Below are 24,522 nucleotides of genomic sequence, written 5' to 3' on the forward strand. Positions count from 1 at the left end.
ACAGCTATAAGGTACTAGGATAGGAGTGTAGGAAAGAGAAATTTTCATTGAGAGTCTTATTGATAGTGTGGATTTGTTGTAAACCCATTCAGCACAGTTAGTTGACTGAATTTAAGAATGTTAAGGTCAGATTATGTTGTAGTAACAACATCCTAAAATTTCAGTGATTTATTAAAACAAAAGTTTGTTTTTTACCTAATGCTGTTTGACTAGTGAGGGGCAGGCTTGGAGAGGAAGGGGCTGTGCTCATCAGAGCCACTCAGGGACCCCGATTGACAGGGAATTCATTTTAATACTTGCAAGATCAATGCAAAGTGCGAAAGAAAGGTGGCAAATAAGAGCACTGGCTTCTAAAAGTTTCTACCCAGAAGTTACAAATAGCTCTTTTGAAGAAGAGAGGGTAATTGCATTCTCATGTTAGGAATTAGAAAAATTTTATGGAAAATTCTAAACTTTTTTTTTATGTTAGAGTAAATTATTAAAATATGTTATAAGGTAGCCATGCTCTTCTTGAGCTATCAACCTGAATCATAAAACAGTTCTTTATTCATTATATTGTAATTTTTATCTAAATATTAGAACCTGGAGGCTTTATCACAGATGTTCCATGAATGCCAATTTTTAAAAGAATAGAGCAGTTTCAGGCTCATAACAAAAGCAAATATTTTTCCAAAAGTGAATTTCAAAAGTAATTTGAGGAAATCTTATTTTCTCACTCTTGGATATACAGGCATTGGGTTTTAATTTGGTTTGACCTCAGTAAAGTCCTTGCCAGACCAATGTGATGGTGATTTAAGAGTCAGAAGAGTTACCTTCTGCAAAATTCAAAATTGCTAGATATAGTGAAGTTATTAAACAGCTGCACATGGTTATTACATAATTTGACATCACAAATCTACAAAATATTAGCTGAAATATTCAGGTTATCAGGGATCAGAGTTCACCATAAGTTCTAAGTTGGGAAATTTAGAGGTGAAACGATCTGCAGTGAGTAACTTAGACTCAAAAAGTGACTCTAAACCACATGTATTTTCCCCTTCTAGACTTGACTTTTAATTAACAATGACTGTATTGCTAGTATTGATTTTTTGCAAGGTTTTTTTAACAAATCCAATGCTCAGTGATTTGATTTCCAAAATTTTGAATTCTTTTGTATTTTAAGGTAACCCGCTATACTTGGATATTTTTAGGTTCAGGGTAAGGATCCATCAGTGGAAGTAACACAAGACCTCATTGATGAATCAGAAGAAGAACGATTTGAAGAAATGCCTGAAACCAGTCATCTGATTGACCTGCCCACATGTGAACTCAATAAACTTGAAGAGATTGCTGACTTAGTTACCTCAGTTCTCTCCTCACCTATCCGTAGAGAAAAGCTGGCTCTGGCCTTGGAAAACGAAGGCTATATTAAAAAACTACTGCAGCTGTTCCAAGCTTGTGAGAACCTAGAAAACACTGAAGGCTTACACCATTTGTATGAAATTATTAGAGGAATCTTATTCCTAAATAAGGCAACTCTGTTTGAGGTAATGTTTTCTGATGAGTGTATCATGGATGTCGTGGGATGCCTTGAATATGACCCTGCTTTAGCCCAGCCAAAAAGGCATAGAGAATTCTTGACCAAAACTGCAAAGTTTAAGGAAGTTATACCAATAACAGACTCTGAACTAAGACAAAAAATACATCAGACTTATAGGGTACAGTACATTCAGGACATCATTTTGCCTACGCCATCTGTATTTGAAGAGAATTTTCTTTCTACTCTTACGTCTTTTATTTTCTTCAACAAAGTTGAGATAGTCAGCATGTTGCAGGTAAGTCAGCTAACGTGTTCTTCACAATTCTGTTTTCAGATATTTAGTTCCCTTAATAGTTCAAACTGGTGTTCAGTCTTTCTCTTTGAAAGATTTCTTGTTTACTTTAAATGTACTATTAGGCATAGAAAACAGGGCTTTGTCTCATGGTTTTCTGAGGGAAAATCATTTCTTAATGTGACCTTTTATATTTTTAAGAGTCCCATGATGCAGCTGGGGTTTTTTTGGTTTTTTTAAGATTTTATTTTTCCTTTTTCTCCCAAAGCCCCCCGGTACATAATTGTGTATTTTTAGTTGTGGGTCCTTCTAGTTGTGGCATGTAGGACGCCACCTCAGCATGGCTTGATGAGTGGTGCCATGTCCATGCCCAGGATTCGAACTGGCGAAACCCTGGGCTACCGAAGCAGAGCACGTGAACTTAACCACTCGGCCATGGGGCCGGCCCCAGCAGCTGTTTTTTAATTTTTTTGTTTATTTCACTTTTTGCATTTTAAAAATTGTGGTAGAATATACATAAAATTTGTCAATTTAACCATTTTTAAGCATACAATTCATAGCATTATGTACATTCACAGTGTTATGCAACCATCACCATTATCCATTTCTGAAACTTTTTCATCATCCCAAAGTGAAACAGCTATTTTTGAAAGTATCTTTTGTTTCGTTTTATGAAACCTAGTTATTATTGAGGTATGTGTGAGTGTGTGTGCTTAAAGCTTCCCAGATAATTCAAATGTGCAGCCAGGATTGAGAAACATGCATTAATTTTCAGGAAATGATGCTTAGATTATTTGCTATATGAGATTGATTTTATTCTGTCTCCTTGAGTTGTAAAATAGGAGTTTTATACCATGTTTATCATGTTAATTCTTTATATCGTAACAGTGTAGTAAGCATGATTTTGAAAATTTTGCTTTACTTGTGGTAGTATACTATACTCACGGTATCCAACCTAACTGCCTTTGCTATTTCCATATCAGTAATCACTAAGTTTATTGAGCAGCTACTGTATACTTAATGTAGTGGTTCTCAAGTGTAGTCTGTGGACCATTGGGGGTCTCCTAAACTCTTTCAGAGAGATCTGTAAGATTTTCCCTTTTCCAACTTGATGTGAGTGTGAGGCTGTAATTTCTTCACATACTTCACCCAAAACAACATAACGCAACAGGTTTGAGAATCTAGCTGTCTTCTGTTAAGCCAAACATTAAAGGGAGTTGGAAAAATGTGTAACAAAGCACTCTTCTTTCTAAATTTTTAAAATTTGGGATTGTATGTTTGTTTCTCATAAAAAATATTTCTATAAACATCTAATAGCTTATTTTTTAGAGTTAGTATTTTTAAATGTCTCAGCTTTAATTATGGTAAGTATTAGTCAACATAACCCACATAATAAAACTCTTTGGGGTCCTCAGTAATTTTTAAGAGTTTAAAGGGATCCTGAGCCCAAAAAGTTGAGAATCTCTGACTTAGTCCTTAGCTATGAGACTCTGTTTTGTGATACTTCCAACCATTATTCACCTTTCTATTATTGCTACTCTACTGTTTGTGTAGGGTTTACTTCTTTAGGTCATTCTTTAACCTGTCAATTTTTCTTTATTCCACAATAATAAATGTGAGGGAAGTTAGACTTACACATTAGGTTCTTTCATAATATATGGGGACTGCTTTTTAAAAACCATACTATACACTTCGTTGTGCCATTTCACTTGCTGACAGGAAAACAGTTACAGTCTCAGGAGACTGGAAATAGACCCACAGTCAATATAGTTGATGTAAAGGACCCAGTGACAGAAGCTCAAGTGTAGCTTTCAAATGACTGCTTTTGACTTCAGAAGGGTTGCCAAATCCATGATAGTAAATCATAAATGCTTTCCTATGTTTTAAAAAATAAATTATGCAAACTAATCTATAAATATTTGTAACACTCTGTATGTCATTTTGTATATTATGCCTTAGGTTTATTTGTAAAGACTATAATTATATAAGTCAAGTGTAGCTTTAAAAAAAGAAAGTCTTACTCATTTCTGGTCCATGAGATGCATTTTATGAAATAGCCAGATACTGTGAACAACCTGTTGTTTACCTAGGGTTTACCACTTAATTATCTCGTATGTGCCAGCTGTGATGCTGAATTCTATTTTCAACAATGTATGAGAGGGAAGTAATTAAGATTATGGCCTTTGCCCTCTAAAGGTTCATTTCCTAAAGCCCTACTCTGAGTTTTCCATGTAGAAGTGTTTTGGCTAGGTGTTAGGTGTTTCCAGATAGCTTTCTGGCTAACTAATATACATACCTGTAGCTTCTTAAATGAATATTAACCTGCTGTTGTGTGAGTTACATAAAGCAAGTGAAAATAAGAAATTTTGTCTAACTGGACCAAAATGAGGTGGTATAAAGTACATAACTCAACTCCTAGCCTAAATTAGATTAATTAGCTGAGAAATTACATGAGAGCACTTAATGTGGTCACTGGCTCCTAGTATGTACTCAAATACATGTTGAGATTCTCTTAAGCATGATAGGGGCTTTAGATTTTAGTTAACCTGAATTTTCTAGCTAATTGCAGATCAAAATCCCTCGTGCCCAGAATTGAGAAATATGCTTAAACATGTTTTATAAATTAAATTCCTGAAAGCCAATAAAGTAAACTTATTTCCACACAAACAGCTACAGATTAAGATCCTTTTCAGAATAAAAAGTTTTAACATTTCACTAGAAATAATGGAGGACAGGTATCTCAAATGTTGATATTTTAACATATTACATATATTTCCACTGTTTCATAGATAAGAGTTGAGGTAAAAACAAACCCAGTAGGGTCAGTGGTTTAGTTCTTTTTTGATATATATTGCAGATAGCAGGATTTCAGCACTGAAAGAAAAATTTCTAACCTTTCATCCCAATTACTAATTAAATATGTAAAATCTTCCAAAACCTTTTAAGAAAACAACTGTTTGCCTAATATGGTTCTTTGTTTTGTTTTTGAGATTTTTGTACTCAAATGTAGGATTTAACCTATTGCATTTTATCTTATATTTGGCCGATTCTAGTTTGTTGTGTGTATTTTGCTTTGGTTTGTTTTATAACTTTGAACTACTTAGGAATCTATCCTGTTATGTGGTTGGAGTGACGAAAACCTCATTATGCAGGAGACTTGGATTCTAAATCCGTCTCTCACTAGCTAGTGTCAGATAAGTCCATTCTTTGGGCCTCAGTCTCGTGAAATTTAGAATTGGATTAGGCAGTCTATAGGTGACCTCTTAAAGCCTCATCTAATTCTAAATTTCTGCATTTACATGATTCTAAAAATGGTGAATGGGTTGTGGGTTTTGGTATTTTGGTTTTGTGTATGTGCCTATTTTTACATTATTACAGAGGAAAAAGTTTGATTCAGACTTTTTAGAAGCAGCTCTTTCCCCATAAGGTTTTGTTCTGTTATCCAAAAAAGCAGACACATGCAATTTGATTCAAAATAGTTATGTTTTGTTAAAATAAAAGCTCTTCAAATGAAATGGAGGGGCTGGCTCCGTGGCCAAGTGGTTGGGTTCATACGCTCCGCTACAGCGGCCCAGGGTTCAGATCCTGGGCGCGGACATGGGACTGCTCATCAGGCCACATTGAGTCGGCGTCCCACATCCCACAACTAGAAAGACCTGCAACTAAGATATACAACTATGTACGGGGGATGGTCTGAGGAGATAAAGCAGGAAAAAAAAAAAAAAGAAGATTGGCAACAGTTGTTAGCTCAGGTGCCAATCTTTAAAAAAAAAAATGAAATGGAACAGAAAAACTAAAGTGATCTAAAGAGACTGGTTTAATTACTGGGAGAACCAGGGAACTTAGGATTTGGGGAGAAACATTCCATCTATATTTATGATAGATTTTAAGCTGTCAATCAATTGCTTCCTTAATATGTACATTGGAACAGAGTGCTTTTGTAAAATATTATCAAGTATAATGTTAGAAATCAGAAAAAAAATATGTACTAGAAATCAGAAAGCATTCTCCTGGCAGACTGTAATACTTGAAATTGCCTCTATAATACTTCATGCAGTTTTAGCTGTCAGCCCACAAATAATGAATCATGTAAGAAGGATTTAAATGGGAAATTGCATTTATCACAGAATTGGAACTATTTTCCTGTAAAAATATTCTGAAAAAGTTAAAAATTTTTTAGACAAGAAAGGAAGATTTAATCTAGGAGAGATGCAGAGAGAGAAAAATTTATAAAAGGTGTAAGTAGAGGTAAATGTGTACTTACTCACCAAATCTAAAATATTGAGATAAGTATTTGGAAGAAGTGATTTGAGGGATAAGTAGGTTACATATGCAGTTGAACTCCCTCGAAGGTGGATAGTTCAGGCTATAATGCATAAGGTCCAAAAGAAGTCAATGAAATAAATAACAAAGGAAACACCATTCTGAGTGAGACTGATGAAAGGGGTTGTCTCTCAGTGTTGTGTCTTTGAGTAGCAATAATGGATGTTTTAGTGGGAGAGCCTGTGGTATTTTCTGTGATCATACCTAGTGGTTTTCATTGGTTTATTTTTTCACGTACTCCACCTTATTTCAGAAGGGCTTTAAGGGACTGATTGCGCTTTGTGAATGATCCACAGTAAGGAAAAGGGCAGGTATTTGAGATATATCCTTTACATGTCATGGTTTGATTTTATTATCAACCATCAGGTATCACTATTACAAGCATTTTTAGAACATGCTACTTTAATTAATTAAAATTGATATAAGTTGTATTTCATAAAAGTGAATTTGGGAGATAGCTGAAGCTTAAAACACAATTTTCTTTTAGCAAGTTTAATGGAAATCTTCTCTAAAGTAAATTTCAATATTCATGTCAGTTTTTCCTTTTGTAGTTTAATAGTCCATGCTCATTATAGAAAATTGGAAAATATAGATAAGCAAAAAGAAATCGCTCATAATCCGTCACCAAAAGGTAGTTAACATTTTAATGTTTATGCCTTCTAGACTTTAGACACACGTTTATATTAAAAATAAAATCAGAAGGTACATACTCTGTTTTTCTGTTTGTCTTTTTAAACAGTGCTTAGAAAAATTAACACGTGTCATTTAATACCTCAAAGTCATCAGTATGAAAGCTGTTATTGTAGTGTTTTGTCATTTAGTTATATCCTTGGGGACCACAAGAACATGTAAGACTCTACTCCAAATGGCCCTAGATTACTATATTTCATGAGTTCTTGTGTTTTAAAAAGCTTTGTAATCTTTTCGCTGCCAGAATTCGGTTTCCTTTACTGTCATCCCTGTGCCACCTTTGTAATTTAACTTTTCTAATCTGCTATTTGTAATTTAATTTTTCTCACTGACAATGAGATCTTCAGGCTTGCTTGAATTATGTTTAATAGACCCTGAGAGGGAGCTAGAGAGGCTCTGAGTTTAAAGTAGATGAGTTTTCAGGCATGACATCTGGAACATCTGTTTTTCTTTTCTTTATAGTTGATTTTTCTGGTTAAATGAGGTATTAATGTATATACAACATTGAATGATGTAATTAAGTTTTGAAAATTATGACATAAGTACACCCTAGATTTTTTGTTTTGTTTTTGTTTTGAGGAAGATTTAGTCCAGAGCTAACTGCTGCCAATCCTCCTCTTTTCACTGAGGAAGACTGGCCCTGAGCTAACATCCATGCCCATCTTCCTCTGCTTTTTATATGTGGGACGTCTACCACAGCGTGGCCTGCCAAGCGGTGCCACGTCCACACCCGGGACCTGAACCAGCAAACCCCGGGCCGCAGAAGCAGAACGTTTGCACTTAACCACTGTGCCACTGGGCCAGCCCCTATACCCTGGATTTTTTAGGTTTCATGATGAAGCTGCTATTAGGTTTTCAGCTACTTTAATAATAATTTATGTGAATCATATATATGAGTGTAACTTTATACTTTTGTTGATATTTCTTACTAATTATTTCTTCTTGTATAGGAAGATGAGAAGTTTTTGTCTGAAGTTTTTGCACAATTAACAGATGAGGCTACAGATGATGATAAACGGCGTGAATTGGTAAGCTGTTCTTGAAATTCAAACCCTTAAAGAGTGTTACTCTTTTGGCATACACAGCTTTTAATAATGAATTTGTTAACTTGAGAGAATTTTTTATAGTTAGTATGAGATGAAAGCTATCTATTTAAATTATGCTGTAAGAATGATTATTTTCAAAGTTTCTAAAACTTGCTCTTTTGTATATTTTAGAAATTTCTTAAGGTATTTTGATGCGGTTATCTCATCGCCATGCCTGCCCCCCCATGAGGGAATTTGTGTGCCTTACAAACCCCAAAATCAGATATGTGGTTTACGTTAGGACAGAACTACAAACTCATACATTTTTCTGGTTGTAGATAATAACATTATAGAGATGCTTTCCTTTTTAAACAAGAGGTAAGGAAGATGCTTCATTAATAAATGAATGATAAATAAGTTGGTTCTTGGAAATGTTTTTTTCTTTTGAATGTGTTTATAATCACTTTAACCATGCCTTGGAGAAAGAGAATGATGATTGCTGTTATCAGCAGTTTGCCATTTTCTCAAACATTATAATTAGATAATTGGGTTTTAAAGAAGTAATGAAAAATTGCTGACTTAAAATCAGCCAAGTCTGGGGCCAGCCCCATGGCCGAATGGTAAAGTTTGTGCACTCCACTTCAGCAGCCCAGGGTTTTGCCGGTTCGGATCCTGGGCGCAGACATGGCACTGCTCATCAAACTATGCTGAGGCAGCATCCCACATGCCACAACTAGAAGGACCCACAACTGAAAATATACAACTATGTACTGGGGCACTTTGGGGAGAAAAAGGAAAAATAAAATCTTAAAAAAAAAAATTAGCCAAGTCATCTTTAGTTTATTTATTAATAGTTCTCTTATTTAGAAAATTAGTCCTTTAGACTAGAGAATCTCTAATGTTCTTACCAATTCTTAAAAATTGAATTGTGGGGCTGGCCCATTGGCACAGTGGTTAAGTTCGCACACTCCGCTTTGGCGGCCCAGGGTTCACTGGTTCGGATCCTGGTGCGGACCTGCGCACCGCTCATCAAGCCTTGCTGTGGCAGGTGTCCCACATATAAAGTAAAAGAAGATGGGCACAGCCAGTCTTCCTCAGCAAAAAGGGGATGATTAGCAGTAGATGTTAGCTCAGGGCTAATCTTCCTCAAAAAAAAAACTGAGTTGTACTTTTGAGGGCTCCTTGGGAACCCAGCCACCATTTATTATTGCATGGTTTCTATGAAAATATGTGCTCTCATTTAAAATATCTGCTTTACCATGGGATTTTTACACCTTAATCATAAATTAAGAGTAGCATACATATATGTATGCCATCTGAGATTCCACATACAAGGTGTACACTGCAATGTCTTTAGAGAGTTAATTGTTCAGTATTTGAGAAATAATACATGGCTTACTTTTGGGATTTTTTTAGTTTTAGTTTTTTAGTTTTTAATATGTTCTTTAATGTAGGTTTTGAGGTACCAGAATACCCTGAAAAGTCAAGGTCTTTGAGAAGGGTGAATTCTGCACTGTGGTAGATCACATTACAGTGTGCCTCTAGTTTTCTTTTATGTGTGTCAACTTCTAACTGTACTTTCTAACATTACAGGTTAATTTTTTCAAGGAATTTTGTGCATTTTCTCAGACATTACAACCTCAAAACAGGGACGCATTTTTCAAAACTTTGGCAAAGTTGGGGATTCTTCCAGCTCTTGAAATTGTAATGGTAATTATACAGTTTCTTTTCATATTTTTGAATTTGTGAATTTGTAATAGATTTATATTATAGGTGGGAAAGTATTTATTATAGTAATGCATATTGAATTTTATAATTTGGTTATGATTCACTTAGTTTTCAGTCTTCAGAGTTTCATTAACTTAAATTTGTAATATTAATATGTAATTACTTGCGTATAATATGGCCTCAAGTGAATAAAAATCCCACATTTTTACAACACTATTATTTCTCCTGTAATAATATTATGTTTCATAGTAAAATAAAATATCTTTCCTTTTTAGACCAGTGAGTGAAGTGAAAGCAGACTGGATCAACATGGCTCATGCTGCAATCTGGGGTTAGGGCAGTGGTTCTCATACTTTTGTTTATATGAGTTTAATCCATTGGTATTTATTTTATGAAAAATTAAAACTGAGAAGATTAAGTGTTTAGTAATTCATTTAAAAATAATAAAATCAACCCACCATATGTTAACATAAATAATATAACTTCTGTGAAAAAATAATTTTTCCAAAACAAAAAAAATTGAGTAATAAAAGTGGCATTGTTTCACATTTTTTGCCAATCCTTTTAATGTCTAGCTTAATAAAAGATAGATTCTCATAGCAGCTTCTGCGTTTAATTTGTTGTGATATCAACATATCTTGTAGCCTGTGGAAAACTCCACTTTACTTGTGATAGACTAAGAAGAAGGCCAGTATTGCGTTAGTGTTATTTATTATTATGAAAATAGTTTTAATCTCATGCACTTCCTAGAAAGACCCCTCTCCAAGATTTCCTGGACCACACTTTGAGAACTGCTGAGTTAGAGAATGTTTTCAGAATCACCTGGAGATTTGTAACTTACAAATCATGTGTCCTTCACGTGTTGAAGGAGGGGAAACATTCAGGATCACTACCTTAGAAAACTAAGTTGTGGGGAAGTGAAAATACCCAGTGTGTTTTCAAAGTGTTCTCTATATGAGGATGAGTCATGAACGAGAGAATCCAGTTACTAAGGAGTAACTCTGGCAAATCCAGGACCAAAGACAGATTCTGGAAAGTTTTGAAGCCTTAGCTAGGAGGCATCATTCACATTTTTTGCATATATTGAAATCAAGAATCCTCTTCCCCCAAAAAATTTTTTATGGTGTTTGTAAAGCATTACTTTATAATCCTGTGCTGATTCTTATATATAAATCCTCTGAATATTTACCTTTGTGGTGGTAAAAACTGACAGAAAGCAATCATTGAGCTGCCTGAAAGTTTTTAGTATTTGTAAAAGCAAAGGAAGAAAAGGATGGAGAGGTTATGTATTTTGATTCCAGTACAATGTCTAGTTCCAAAAAGTTGAAGGTGTGCATAGATTTGGGAAAGAAAATAGTAACGCAAGTATAACTTTGTTAACAGTCTCTTAGTAACCTAATTTTCCTTTTATCAGGGCATGGATGATTTGCAAGTCAGATCAGCTGCTACAGATATATTTTCTTATCTAGTAGAGTTTAGTCCATCCATGGTTCGAGAATTTGTAATGCAAGAAGCCCAGCAGAGTGATGACGTAAGTAGTAATGCTCTGTTTCTATGAAAATTACCTGTAGTGTAATGTTTGCAAACTATTGAGAGAAAAGGCATAACCATAATCTTAATCTTTGCTGAAGCAAAATAATAGATTTCTTCTGATCAGTCGTGACTTTGGCAAGCCCAGAATATGTGGCAATTGATTTGTTTCTTGTAATAAACACATATTCAAACTAGTATTGAGATAAATAGATTATGATAGAATGAAATTCTTTGATGTGGGTCTTAAAAAAAGTTTCAAGTGCTCGTGAAATGTAATTTCAAGCCCTTAGGTCAGCATAGCTAAGAAGTTGCTTTCACTTATTGAAATGTGTATATTTTTTTAGTGAGGATGAACGTTTAATAATGAGATCAATGTTGTATTTTCCCACTACAGAAATATTTAGACTTTCCCCTTAAACTGTTTTAAGAACAAAATGAACAGATAGCTGTAATTTAAAATACCGTTTCTCATGTGAAATAAATTTTAATGTTAAGTAGAAAATAACTCAAATGTAATTATATCTCTTCTTAATAAAGATTTTGATTCCCAATGTTAATTTGATTCTTGTATGAGTCACCATTGAGTTAAACTGTATTTGTTTTATATGTTTCATGTTTAACTTCTTAATATCAACTTAGGTTTTTACATTCTATCTTTGTTAGATATTTCCAATTTTTGTAAGTAATTTTATTTTAGAATCAGTTTGAGCTAATGCTGTAGTTTATATATTAGAAGAGAAATGGAAGAAATATTTTATGTTAGGTATATTTTAAGGTTTATTTTTAAACCCAAATGATGCTAAATCTGACTTTGAAGAGATATACCTAATTTATTAATCAGTTTGTAATTTCACTATTGATATTCTTATCTTAGTGACATCTTTTACAAAAGATAACTTTTAAAATTAACACTCCTATTGCTCCACCTTCAGTGATGTGTGTGATTAAAGGCATTCATCATAAAGTCTCTCAAGTCATGAGCATAGTAAGCTACTAACTTTTAGAATTCTTAACTCTTAAAGCTTTTATTTCTGTTTTCGTTAGATCCTTGTTTACATTTAATTGATGCATGAAACTTAGAGAAGCAATTACTGATTTTTTTTTTCCCTTTTGTTTTGGTGAGGAAGATTGGCCCTGAGCTAACATCTGTTGCCTGTCTTCCTCCTTTTGCTTGAGGAAGGGTGTCACTGAGTTGACGTCTGTGCCAGTCTTCCTCTACTTTGTATGTGGGACACTGCCACAGCATGGCTTAATGAGCAGTGTGTAGGTCCGTACCTGGGATGCAAACCCACGGTGTGCACAAACTTAACCACTACACCACTGGGCTGGCCCCAGGGAAGCACTTACTGATTTTTGACTATGAAAAGTCTCTTTCTCAATTTCTCTCTTTTTTATAATCACAGTCTTCAAAGTCTTTCATTTCCCTGAATTTCTGAGATCTAAAATTTTACAATTTAAAAATTTGGTTGCTTCAAAATAATTGAGTTAGCCCACAAAAGAGGATAAGTTATAGTTTTTTTAATTTTCAAAATTAAGGATTTTACATGCTGAATTGTACTACTGGGTTGATGGTAACCTTCAAAAAGAAAAAAAATATAGCTTACCTGTGTATTCAGTATGTAGTTGATATTTTGATGGCCTTTCAAAATAAATGGATAGCATTCAAACTTTTCTTTCTAGTATGATGGAGCAAATTTGGTTTTAGGAACATGGACTACAATATTAAAATATATACTGAGAGCCAGCGCTGATGGCCTAGTGGTTAAAGTTGAGCAGTCACTGCTTTGGTCGCCCAGGTTCACTTCCCAGTCACAGAACCACGCCACCCATCTGTCAGTTGCTTTGCTTTGGTGGGGGTTCACATTAGAAGAACTAAAACAACTTACAACTAGGATATACAACCATGTACTGGGGCTTTGGGGAGGAAGAAAAGAAAACGAGGAAGATTAGCAACAGATGTTAGCTCAGGGCGAATCTTTCCCTGCAAAAAAAAAAAGTATGTTGAGACACAAAGAAATATTAACATTTGTCACTGTAGTCATTATTTCTGTCGAAACTGGAAGGCTGGATAATTGCTGTCTTTTTGTTATGCCACAGATTTCACACTTTTTTATGTTAATGGCCTTTGAAACATTTAGTAAAAACTTATTTTAGTATCTGACTGGATAAGTAATACAGCTGTTACTGAACTACTTATTTTGGCAGATATTTTCAGTTTATTTATCACAGGAATAAATTCATATGTTAATTTTTAGATATGATAATAGCATTGAGTTTTTTTTTTAAGAGGTCTTATTTTTTAAAGATTCATACTGAAATATGTATAGAATTATATGTATGGGATTTGCTTCAAAATAGTTCCAGAGGTGAAATTTGCGATAATAAGAAGTTAAAAAAATATATAAGCTAATCTTTGTGGGTTGACTGTTCAGTATTTTATGTTGAACATATCCCATTTCATTTCTTAAAATTGTGTCAATTTTTTAACTTGAAATAATTTTTAATTTTTACAGAAAAGTTACAGTAATAGTACAAAGAACTCCCATATACCCTTCACCCAGATTCCCCAATTGTTAACATTTTCTCTCTTATTTGCTTTATTATTCTCTTTCTTTGCTTGTATTTGTATATATACATTTACATACATAAATAATTTTTTTCATTCTGGACCATTGAAGAATAAGGTACAGACATAATGGCACAATGTCCCTTTACCCCTGTTTACTTTAATGTCTTTGTACTAAAAGCTATGTATACATAACCAGAGTAGAATTGTCAAAATTGAGAAATTAACATTTTCACAATATCTAACTACGGCCCTAATTTAGATTTTGTCAGTTATCCCAATAATATCCTTTTTAACCAAGACAAAAATGAAAAGTTTCTAGTCCAGTATCCAGCAATTTGAATTTGTCTGATGTTTCTTCATGATTCTATTTAGGTTATTTCTTTGTGTCCAGAATGGTATAGAAATAACCTCCACTTCAGTGCATCATGTTAAGAAATTCCTCTAACTTTAAAAAATGAGCTTAAGTTTTTGTTCAGTCTCTTTTGCCATTTCACAGACTTAGGGAGTGGGATCATTATGTTCTGTAGAACTTGAGGAGCTATTGTTGCTTTCTTCTAACATGTCAGAATGGGTTGAACGAGGTATTGGTTCTATAATACTTGTATCCTTTATTCAGGTTGCTGCAGAGCAAATTTCATATGCATGACTTTTTTTTATTCTTACATTTATATTAAGAAAAAAACTGGAAAGGTTTTCACAACATCCTTCAGTTATTTTTATTCTACTACTTCAGAATATTTTTCCTGCTCTTGCCATTCTTTCTTTCTTGTCTTACTTACTGTATTAATGGAATCTAAGATATACAGATGCTAATATTTTCTTGATGTTACCAGAAGTGTCAGTGGAAAATTTTCACATAACTTTGTCATGATTGCCACTTGGCTGATAGTGACTATCTTATGCAATAGATTATAAAATATATCTCAATATCAAGAAATTAATATTTCTAAGAAATCTATGTTAGTAGCAGTGAAATTAAGCATGTTCTTTATCTTTCCCAATCAGAAAATAAAGATGCCAACTGATAATCTGGATAATCTCTGAATTCCGTTTGTAGATACCCAGAACTTGCACTCTGTTGCTTATTACTTTTGGCAATGTTGCAAAATTCTTAAACCACTTAAATGTCCTTTAAAAACAAAAGTATGTGCTTCTAAGAATAGTATGAAGTGAGTGATGAAACCAACAGGAGTATCTTTTCTCTAAAACTTTGATTTAGAAACAACTAAAACTTTGAAATATCTCCCAGAAGCTGTCGTTAATCTTACTTAAATGTTGCTATTTAGGTGAGGGATAGCAAACTTAACGTACCCAAAGGTAAATAAGAATTGGTGGGCTGTGGTCTCTGTTGTGACTATTCAGCCCTTCCACTGTAGTATGAACTGTCCATAGACAGTTTGAAAGTGAATAGATGTGGCTATGTTACTGTAAATGTTTTGCTGTAAAACTTTGTTTACAAACTAGGCAGTTGGCCGATAGTTTTGTAGTTTGCCAACCCCTGACTTAGACCCTTTTCTCAGAACATTGCAGGCAAATGATGGTGGCATTTAGGTGCTGATTCTGAATTGAAAGTTATAATTGCAGAAGCTACTATGCAGTGTGAAAGAAGTAAAACAAACAGACCATAGGAATAAGCAGACATCAGTGGGGAGGAAGAGGTTGGGCTCTCTTAAGGCTATGAATTTAAAATGGTGTTCTCTGGAATAGATTTTGGTGCCCTAGCATTGGAATAAATTCACTGGGGTTACTCTATAATGGTTTATTTTCAGATCCACCGAAAGAAAAAATTTTCTGGTAGTTTGTCTTACATTTTCATTGTTTTGCCGCAGTTGTTTGAGAATGAGTTTTCTAGCCTGAGTAATGCCATTGTTGGAGAAGCAGGTTAAGGAAAATTGGATTTGTACTTGTAGTGTTTTAATGCCAGGGAACAACTTTAGGAGACAATTAGAAATGCTGACTTGAATTTTGAGAGGGTTGTCCAACTTTAGTGATTTTCTGTTCCATTCCCCTTGTGCCATTGGAGAAACTGACATGGAAGAGTTAATAAGGTCACTTAGATAGCTAGTTATTGGCAGCACTGCAGTTAGAGGCTGGGTCTTTTGATTTAGCTATTTCTTCTGCTTGTCAGGCTTGCTCTGTTGTGTTAATTAAGAAATGAAACATGCCTTACAGACAACTTAGAATGCTGATAATACTTTGTTTATTGATGAATATTCAACCATTTATTATATTCCTTAGCAACTATTTGTTCATTATCTGTGAAAGCACATTATTACTTTTGAGTGGATTTAGTCATGCGTTGTAGTAGACTAGTTTTAGTTGTTCACTGAGCTGAGTGTACTTCTGGGATAGGACTGCATTGCTAATCCATACTGTTCTATGCAACATAATCTCTAGATCCATGGTTAATTCCAGTATTTTAGAAGTTGGCTTTTACTTTAGCAGAATCCAATAATTCAGTACTACTACTACTACTACTACTACTACTACTACTAGAACCTAACATGTATCATAGGACTCATCTCATTTGTTTCTCATCTCTTAATGTCTTTCATTGCCTGATGTCTTCTGTATTACCAGTTGCAGTTTCATATATTTTGTCCAGTTTTTTATTGTTGTTTCGGGGCAAAGAGTAAGTCTGTCACTCCATCTTGGCCAAAAGCAGAAGTCTGATTTGATTTTTCTTTTCAGAGCAGATTTTATTGCAAATGACTGGCACTTACTCAGAATTGGACATTTTCTGGATTCATGTCTCTTTTGTGTTATTTTCTTTAATAATTATTCATGTCTCATTAAAATGAGACTTCTGAACGTTAAAAAATAAACCTATCTGACAGAAGGGTTTAGAAACCAACTTGTTTTAAGACTTTCGTGTCATTGAATGTGGCAGTTGGTTATTGATTGTGAGAAATCTCCCTTTTTTGCCCTTTTTTTCCTGCCTCTTTTTTTCTTTCTCTGAGTCTTGCTATCCTGTTTTTTTCCTTTTCCCTTCTTCAACAATGAACCTGTAAAAATAGGCTCGAAGAGTACTGTTCAGTTTTTATGATGATGATAGGAGTGTTTATTCTGTAGCCATTCAACATGATGGCCACTCACTACCCATGGCTACTGAGTGCTTAAAATGTAGGTAGTATGACTGAGGAATTACTAATTTTAATTTAAACAGCCTCGTGTGGCTGGTGGATATCATATTGAACGGCAGAAGGTTAGAATAATTACCACCTATACAATCAGTCTAAGGAGTTAATCTTTTATCTTCTAACCATTCTAAGCAAAGGATTGTCTTGATCAGATCTCTATTTTATAAGGATAGTTCTAATGGCATTCTGGAGAACAGACAGCTGGAAAATGAAGGCCAAACCTGTGACAGGAGAAAGGAAGGAGAATGAGGAATTAATATATCACTTAGGAATGGTTTTGGCTTTATTTACCAGAAAAACCAGGAGTAACATCAGCAGGATGGCAGAATAGAAAGTTCCAGCCCTCATCCCCCCCCCCCAACAGAAACACCAATTAAATAATCATCAACAGACAAGAATACCTCCTTGAGATTTCCAGAGTCTTAGCACCTTGGTGGAGCACACAAGTGAGAAAGGATGCATTGAAAAGTATAAGAACTGTGTCACTTTAGCCATGTCGTTTCTTCCCCAAGCCAACACAGCACAGTGCCAAGAGAGATCCCCTGGGCCCATGAATTCTCCCATAGGGTGAAGAGAGAGCAAAGTGAGAGTCTGACAACCCTAGCCTTTCAATATGCTACCCAAGAGGGCCACTTCTTTCATGCTTCATCCAGAACACTGAGGGAATCACCTTGTGGTAACTAAAAACAAAGAAAAGGGGCAGGGGCTCTCAACACCATTGCACAGATCCCAGTGGCTGGTCCATTTATCCCAGTAGTGGACCCCACCAGCTAGCAAAATCTCTGGCTACTGGTGAAGGGCTTTCCCTGCCAAAGCCACTCTGTAAAGACTGGAAGAGCTTACTGGTTCTTCAGATGCGTAGACACAAACACACTGCTACAAAGATCATGAAGAATCAGGGAAACTTGACACCACCAAAGAAACAAAATAAAGCTCCAGTAATTGGCCCTAAAAAAAAAAGGAGAACTGTGAACTGCCTGACAAAGAATTCAAAATAATTGTGTTAAAGACGCTTAGTGAACTAGAAGAGAACATACTTAGATAACTAAATGAAATCATGAAAACAATACATGAACAAAATGAGAAGTTCAACAAAGAGATAGAAACCATAAAAAAGAACCAAAAGAAATACTGGAACTGAAGAATGCAATGACTAAACTGAAAAAAAATCAGTAAAGATTCAACAGCAAACTCAAACAGAAGAAAAAATCAGAGAACATGAAGACAGGCCATTTGAAGTTTCCAGTCAGAGAACAAAAAGAAAAAAAAGAATGAAGAAAGTCTACATGCAGTATAGGACACCATGAAACAAAACAATTCATACATTATGGGAGTCTCAGAAGAAAAGAGAAAGAGTAAGAGGCAGAAAGCATATTTAGAGAAATAATGGCTAAAACTTCTCAAATCAGGGGAGAGAGATTGTCCTCAGGTGCTTGAAGCTGATATGTTCCCAAACAGATTCAACCCGAAGAGATCTTCACCAAGAGACATTGTAATAAAACTGTCAAAAACCAAAGCCAGAATTTTGAGGGCAGCAAGACCAAAAAAAGCCCATCACATCCAAAGGAACCCCCATAAGGCTATCAGTGGATTTCTCAGCAAAAACCATGCAGGCCAAGGGAGAGTGGGTTGATATATTCAAAGTGGTGAAAGAAAAAACTGCCAACTAAAAATACTTTACCTGAAAAAGCTTCAGACAATGAAGGAGAAAGACTTTCCCAGACAAACAAAAAACTGAGGGAGTTAATCACCACTAGACCTGCCTTATAAGACATACTAAAGGGAATTCTTCAAGTTAAAAAGTGAAAGAATACTAAACAACAACACAAAAGCATATGAAAGTATAAATCTCATTGGCGAAGATAAATATGTAGACAAATACAGAATGTAATGCTCTAATTGTACTGTGTAAGTCATTTTTAACCCTACTATAAAAGGTAAAAAACAAATATTAAGAATATCTATAACTTTGTTAATAGATACCCAATATAAAAAGAAGTAAGTTCTGACATCAGTAACATAGTATGTAGGTTGGGGAGTAAAAGTGTAGAGTGTGTATGTAATTGCTAATAAGTGCTTAATATCCAGTGTGTCAGGAACTCCTACAACTTAATAGCAAGAAAACAATTTAAATGTGGGCAAAGGAACTGAATAGACATTTCTCCAGAGTAGAAGTACAAATGGCCAACTGGTATATGTAGAGGTGCTCAGCATCACTAATCATTAGGGAAATGCAAATAAGACCACAATGAGATATCACCTCACACCTATTAGGATGGCTGTTATTGAAAAATCAAAAGATGATAAGTCTTGACAAGGATGTGGAGAGAAAAGAACCCTTGTACACTGTCGGTGGGAATGTGACTTGTTGCAACCACTACGGAAAACACTATGGAAGTTACTCAAAAAATTAGAACTGCCATATAATCCAGTAATCCCACTTCTGAGTATAAATCCAAAGGAATTGAAATCAGGATCTTAAAGAGATGTCTACAGCTCCCATGTTCATTGCAGCATTGTTCACAATAGCCTAGAACTGAAAGCAACCTAAGTGCCCATCTACAGATGAATGGATAACAAAAATTTGTCATGTACATACAGTGGAATATTGTTCAGCCTTAATAAAAGAAGAAAATCCTACCATTTTTGACAGCTTGGATGAACCTGGAAGACTAAGTTCTAAGTGAAATAAGCCAGACACAAAAGGACAAATACTGCATGATACTATTTATATGAGGAGTATAAAATAGACTTATAGAAGCAGAGTATAATGATGCTTGCAGGTATGAGAGAGGGAGGAACGGGGAGGTATTAGTCAGAGTACAGAGTTTCAGTTATATGGGATGAATAAGTCCTAGAGATCTACTGTACAGCATAGTACTTATAGTTAACAATTTGTATACTTAAAAATTTGCTAAGGGGGTAGATATTAAGTGTTGTGTTTTTATCACCAAAAAGAGAGAGAAAACAACTTGTAATAGTTTACCTAACAAAGGTTTTATTTTATTCGTGTCACAATAAGTCAAGGAGCAGCTTCACAATGCCCTTAGATATCCAGCTCCATGGTGCCAAAAGACTTTCATCTTTTGCGTCAGTCACCCTGAGCTTCTGGTTTTAATGTCTGTTATTTGAAGTTGCAAGATTGCTATTCCACTTCTAGGCAGCAAGAAGAGGAAAGACAGAGGGCAAAAAATGGAGAGAGCTAGATAGCTCTTCTGTTTCGTTTTAAAGTGCTTTCCTGGAGATTCCATTGAGCAGTTTCTACTTAGATTTCTTTGGCCAAAAGTAAGTTACCCCCAGCTACAAAGGAAGCTGGGAAATACAGTGTTTTAGTTGAGTACGTTGCCTCTCTGAACAAAATATGGGCTCTGGTAGCAGGACAAAGAATAGAGACTAGATTGGCTTCTAGTAGTATTAGCCACGGTCCATCTCTATAGCTACCTAACGTCCATATACACTTTTCTTTCCTCACCCACCCTCTCCTCAAGGAAGACAATCAAGTTTCCATTCACTTCTGTATCCAGCACCACATCCACAATATTTGGATGTTATACAATCCTCTTCAGGTCCAGATAAGTCTCCTAGTGTTTCAGTGACCTATATACAAAAAGATAATTTATCTGCCCCCAACATCACAATTAAACTTTTGTTTGGAAAAAGGGAGGACATGCATACAGCGGTCGTTCATTCACATCCGTGATGCACTAGTCCGTCAAATATTTGTGGAAGAGCAGTAGCTTAGACCCCTTGTCCCTGTAGGTCCTCCATCCAACTGGCTGTCCCTGGTTCTGTATTCTGAAGAATCTCCCTTGCCCATTTTCTTCCAAAACCTAGGTTCCTTTCCTCAGGACATTATCAGCTGTGACTACATCTGAGATAGGCAGTGAAAGATGCCTTTCCTTCAGGGCTCTATATAATCTGTGTTGCCTACTTACTGTTGGTGTGAGTTCTCTAGCCCAGTGGTGGTCTTAGAGATTAAACAATCACAGACTGTTGCTTATTCTGAAACTTTCTTGACAGTTAAGCTTCTTCAACTATTTAGTAGGCTTCTAGACTGTTTGCTTCTTGTGGATTTTAAAGATCTTATCTAAGCATAGTCTTTAAATCTGAAGATTCCCTTTTACCTACTGACCTCTGTGCCCTTCCTGTCTCAAACTTGGGTACCTTAAAAAGTTCTAAAGAATAGCACTCAGTGGTGCATATACCTTTGTCTGGCAGGAAAGTCTTACAGGACTTGGAGAAAGGCAGTTCTTTTTTATTTTTTTAATCTCTTGAAAAGGCTGTAGTTTCCTGTAGCAGTCCGTTTCACTGTGAAATATGTAAGTTGGCTTTTTTTTTCAGTGAGGAAGATTGGCCCGGAGCTAACATCTGTTGCTAGTCTTCCTCCTTTTGCTTGAAGAAGACTGTCCCTGAGCTTACATTTGTGCCAGTCTTTCTCTGTTTTGCACGTGGGATGCTGCCACAGCATGGCTTGATGAATGGTGTGCAAGTCCACACCCAGGATCCAAAGCCATGGAGCCTGCAAACCCAACCACTGTGCCATCCGGCTGGCCCCTAAATTGGCTTTTTTCAGTTCCAGGAGTCACCAAATTTTGGGACTCTCAGTCAGCACAGGTCATTCCCCTTTTATCTCTGCTTGTAGACCAGCAGTTTGGCATTGGTACTTATGGAAGCAGGATTGTGAGAAACTGCGTTTGAGAAACAAGACAAGAGTAAAGTTTAAAAAGTATATATTGAAATGACATTTCCATGTATGAGCCATACATTAAGTCTTTATTGTTACTCTTGTTTTTATTTAGATGTAACCTAAATTCATCAGGGTTTTTTTGCCTAGTTTTAAATGAATGAACTTATGTAAGAGAATGATATGTAGTTGAGCAAATTATCTGAGGCCGTAATTAACTGGTAGAATCCAAGTAAACATTGACATAAATTTAAAGTAAATGCCATAACATTGTTCTGAAGATAGCTCACTGGCTGACACCTTTTTGTAATATCTTAACATTTTATATGAAGTATGCTTTGCTGAACATACCAGAATAAGAAATAGCAGCAGATTAATGTGGAATCTGCTCTTTGCTCTCTAATTGAAATAAGGCTTGGGTCTGGATTTATTAATGTAATTCTGTGATTTTTATTTCATAATTCCTCTTTGAAGAAATTTTATTGTTTCTAATGCCATAGTGGAATCAGTTCATTGGTGTTCAAATTTTAAAACATAATAGAGAGTAGGGTTCTAGTTTTCAGCAGTTAAGATGTTCTGACATGGTTTTGTTGGTTCTGCATTGCATTTAAGATCACAAACAGCTTCACAGGGAAATACTATTTTTGGGTAACACATCATGTTAAGTTTAGTGGCGGGCAGGCAAAACAAAATAATAAAAAAAAGTTTCTTTTTATTACTTTGCAGAATTCTCCCAATTTAAGACATTTATCTTCATTTCATGCAGTTCCCTTATTTCATCTCCTTCAGTTACTACCTTTCTTTCCCAATAATAAACATATTCTCACATCTACTGAGATGATGTCAAAACTTTTCCTTTGACATGAACAATCACTTTGTGTCCAACTTTAATGTTCAAGACTTCTGCTTTAAAAATAAAGACAGAAGGCAAGTAAATTTTGTATCTGCAAGCTGCTTTGTGGCTCTTTATGTTAAGACCCAAGAGCTGTTACTAATCTAACAACAGGTCTATTTGGCATTAGATCATTGTATAACATAATGTGTGCCCTGTTACCTCCTGTGGAGAGTTGAGTACTGGGTTATTTTTGCTCCTTCCCCACCCCACCCAAGAGGATTTTCTAGTTAGAAGCTGAGATAATCTATATGTTGGGTCACATGATGTATGATCTTGCTTGTTTAGTCAACTTGTAAATTTATACCTGAGGCTGAAACCTAGAATCTCTTAGAACCTCCAGTGAACAAGAATTTCTGGCAAATGATTTTGTTTTCCACTTCTCTATATCGATGGTATTCTAAGCTGTAATATGCCCTTTTTTTTTTTTTTGAGTGGATTTCTTTCACTCTGTTTATGGAACTTTGAAAAACATTAGGAGCAAAAAAGTTTGAGTTCATTCATTCTTTTTTTTTCTCCTATATAATTCTGATTTTGTTCTTTCAGCTGGTATATTTCTTTTATATTCAAACCGAGTGTAATGAAAACATGTTTTCTTTCAGGATATCCTTCTTATTAATGTAGTAATTGAACAAATGATCTGTGATACTGATCCTGAGCTAGGAGGTGCCGTTCAGTTAATGGGACTTCTTCGTACTCTAATTGATCCAGAGAATATGCTAGCTACAACTAATGTAAGAAATTACTCTGAGCTAAAATGTTTGGTCTACTCAGTTTTAGATGATTTTATATATAATAAATTATGTGTAAATATATAAATTATATGTAAATTGAAAATTTGTACAATTTTGTGATGTAATAAATACTTAAGTATTTGTACCCTCAGTATCAAGTTGCAATAGTGTTCCTATAGCAGTTCATTTGTGGCACAATACAAGATTGTGATCTGTTAAAATCTTACAATGTTAGCACTTCTATTTATGGCCCTTGGCCTCTGTATGTTAACTTCTTAAAAATTGATACACATTAATATGAATACGCTTAACAGTACTGAACTGTAAACTTAAAAATGGTTAAGACAGTAATTTTGATGTTGTATTTTTTTATCACAATAAAAAAGATTAATGTGTACTGAATGATCTCAGATGCACAGTAAAAGAAGTCATAAAAAAAGAACTTAAGGAGGTATTCCAAAATACTGATAATGGTTGCCTCAAAATGGTGGGATATTTTTCCTTGATAAGATTCCCTCCAATTTAGAGAATATGTATCTTATTTTTAAATCATTACAAGTTTGTTGGACTAGTTGTGTAAAACATAGTGGCCAAAAAATCAATAGGCTTTGTTTTCCAAATTTCCAAGTAACAGATTTTTAAAAATAGATCTAAATTCTGTCTTTTGTCTAATGGCTTCATAAGTTGATTTGGTTGTTTTTCAAATTTGGATAGACTGCAAAATTTAGCGTTTCAAATTTTAAGCGGTTAAACGTTGCTCTCACATTGCTTGATAGATTCTTCATTGTATTTCAGATCATAAGCATATTTGAAAATAAATTGTTCTGAATAATTTTCCTCAGAAGACCTTTTTATAGTACTATCTAGTCTTTTTCCTCCTTTCACATTTTTTCATATGTAATATGAAATAGATTTGATTTTTCAATTCTGAAGAAATGAGATTCAAGTGAATATAACTAGTTTTCTAGTTCTTTCACAGTATCTTAAAATATCTGTTGTTTGTGTATGACCTGCATTGCTAATTCTTGAAGATGTTTTATTAATCATAAAGGTAATAAAGTCTTTTTTTAATTATGTATGTTTCAGAAAACTGAAAAAAGTGAATTTCTGAATTTCTTCTACAACCATTGTATGCATGTCCTCACAGCACCGCTTTTGACCAATACTTCAGAAGACAGATGTGAAAAGGGTAGGATCTCTTATTTATCTCCTCTGATTTCTGTTTTTAAAGAGTGAAATAAGTATTATAACTAACAGGCTGTTTACTTGGTGTTTTATATCACAGGGAAATTATTACTAAAAAATTTAAACCACAATATAAAATCATGATTTTATTTCTGAGTGTCTTTGTCAGAGAATAGTATAGAAAATGTGGAAAAGAAGATTACACCTT

At 34.8% G+C, this 24,522-nt stretch overlaps 1 protein-coding gene across 3 annotated transcripts in view; it reads left to right on the top strand.

Annotated features, from left to right (window-relative positions):
• The window catches only part of PPP4R3B (protein phosphatase 4 regulatory subunit 3B), a 63,624-nt gene that overhangs the window by 15,357 nt on the left and 23,745 nt on the right, over positions 1 to 24,522 (top strand). For 2 of the 3 annotated variants that reach the window (XM_046660952.1, XM_046660951.1), the window contains exons 4-9: positions 1,191 to 1,814; positions 7,775 to 7,852; positions 9,443 to 9,559; positions 10,992 to 11,108; positions 22,998 to 23,129; positions 24,216 to 24,318. In XM_046660952.1, the coding sequence (XP_046516908.1) occupies positions 1,191 to 1,814; positions 7,775 to 7,852; positions 9,443 to 9,559; positions 10,992 to 11,108; positions 22,998 to 23,129; positions 24,216 to 24,318 (1,171 nt within the window). The remainder of the gene's footprint in view (positions 1 to 1,190; positions 1,815 to 7,774; positions 7,853 to 9,442; positions 9,560 to 10,991; positions 11,109 to 22,997; positions 23,130 to 24,215; positions 24,319 to 24,522) is intronic. The other variant, XM_046660953.1, reaches the window with a different exon arrangement.

Source organism: Equus quagga, chromosome 5, assembly GCF_021613505.1.
Source record: "Equus quagga isolate Etosha38 chromosome 5, UCLA_HA_Equagga_1.0, whole genome shotgun sequence".
Taxonomy (NCBI): Eukaryota; Metazoa; Chordata; class Mammalia; order Perissodactyla; family Equidae; genus Equus; species Equus quagga.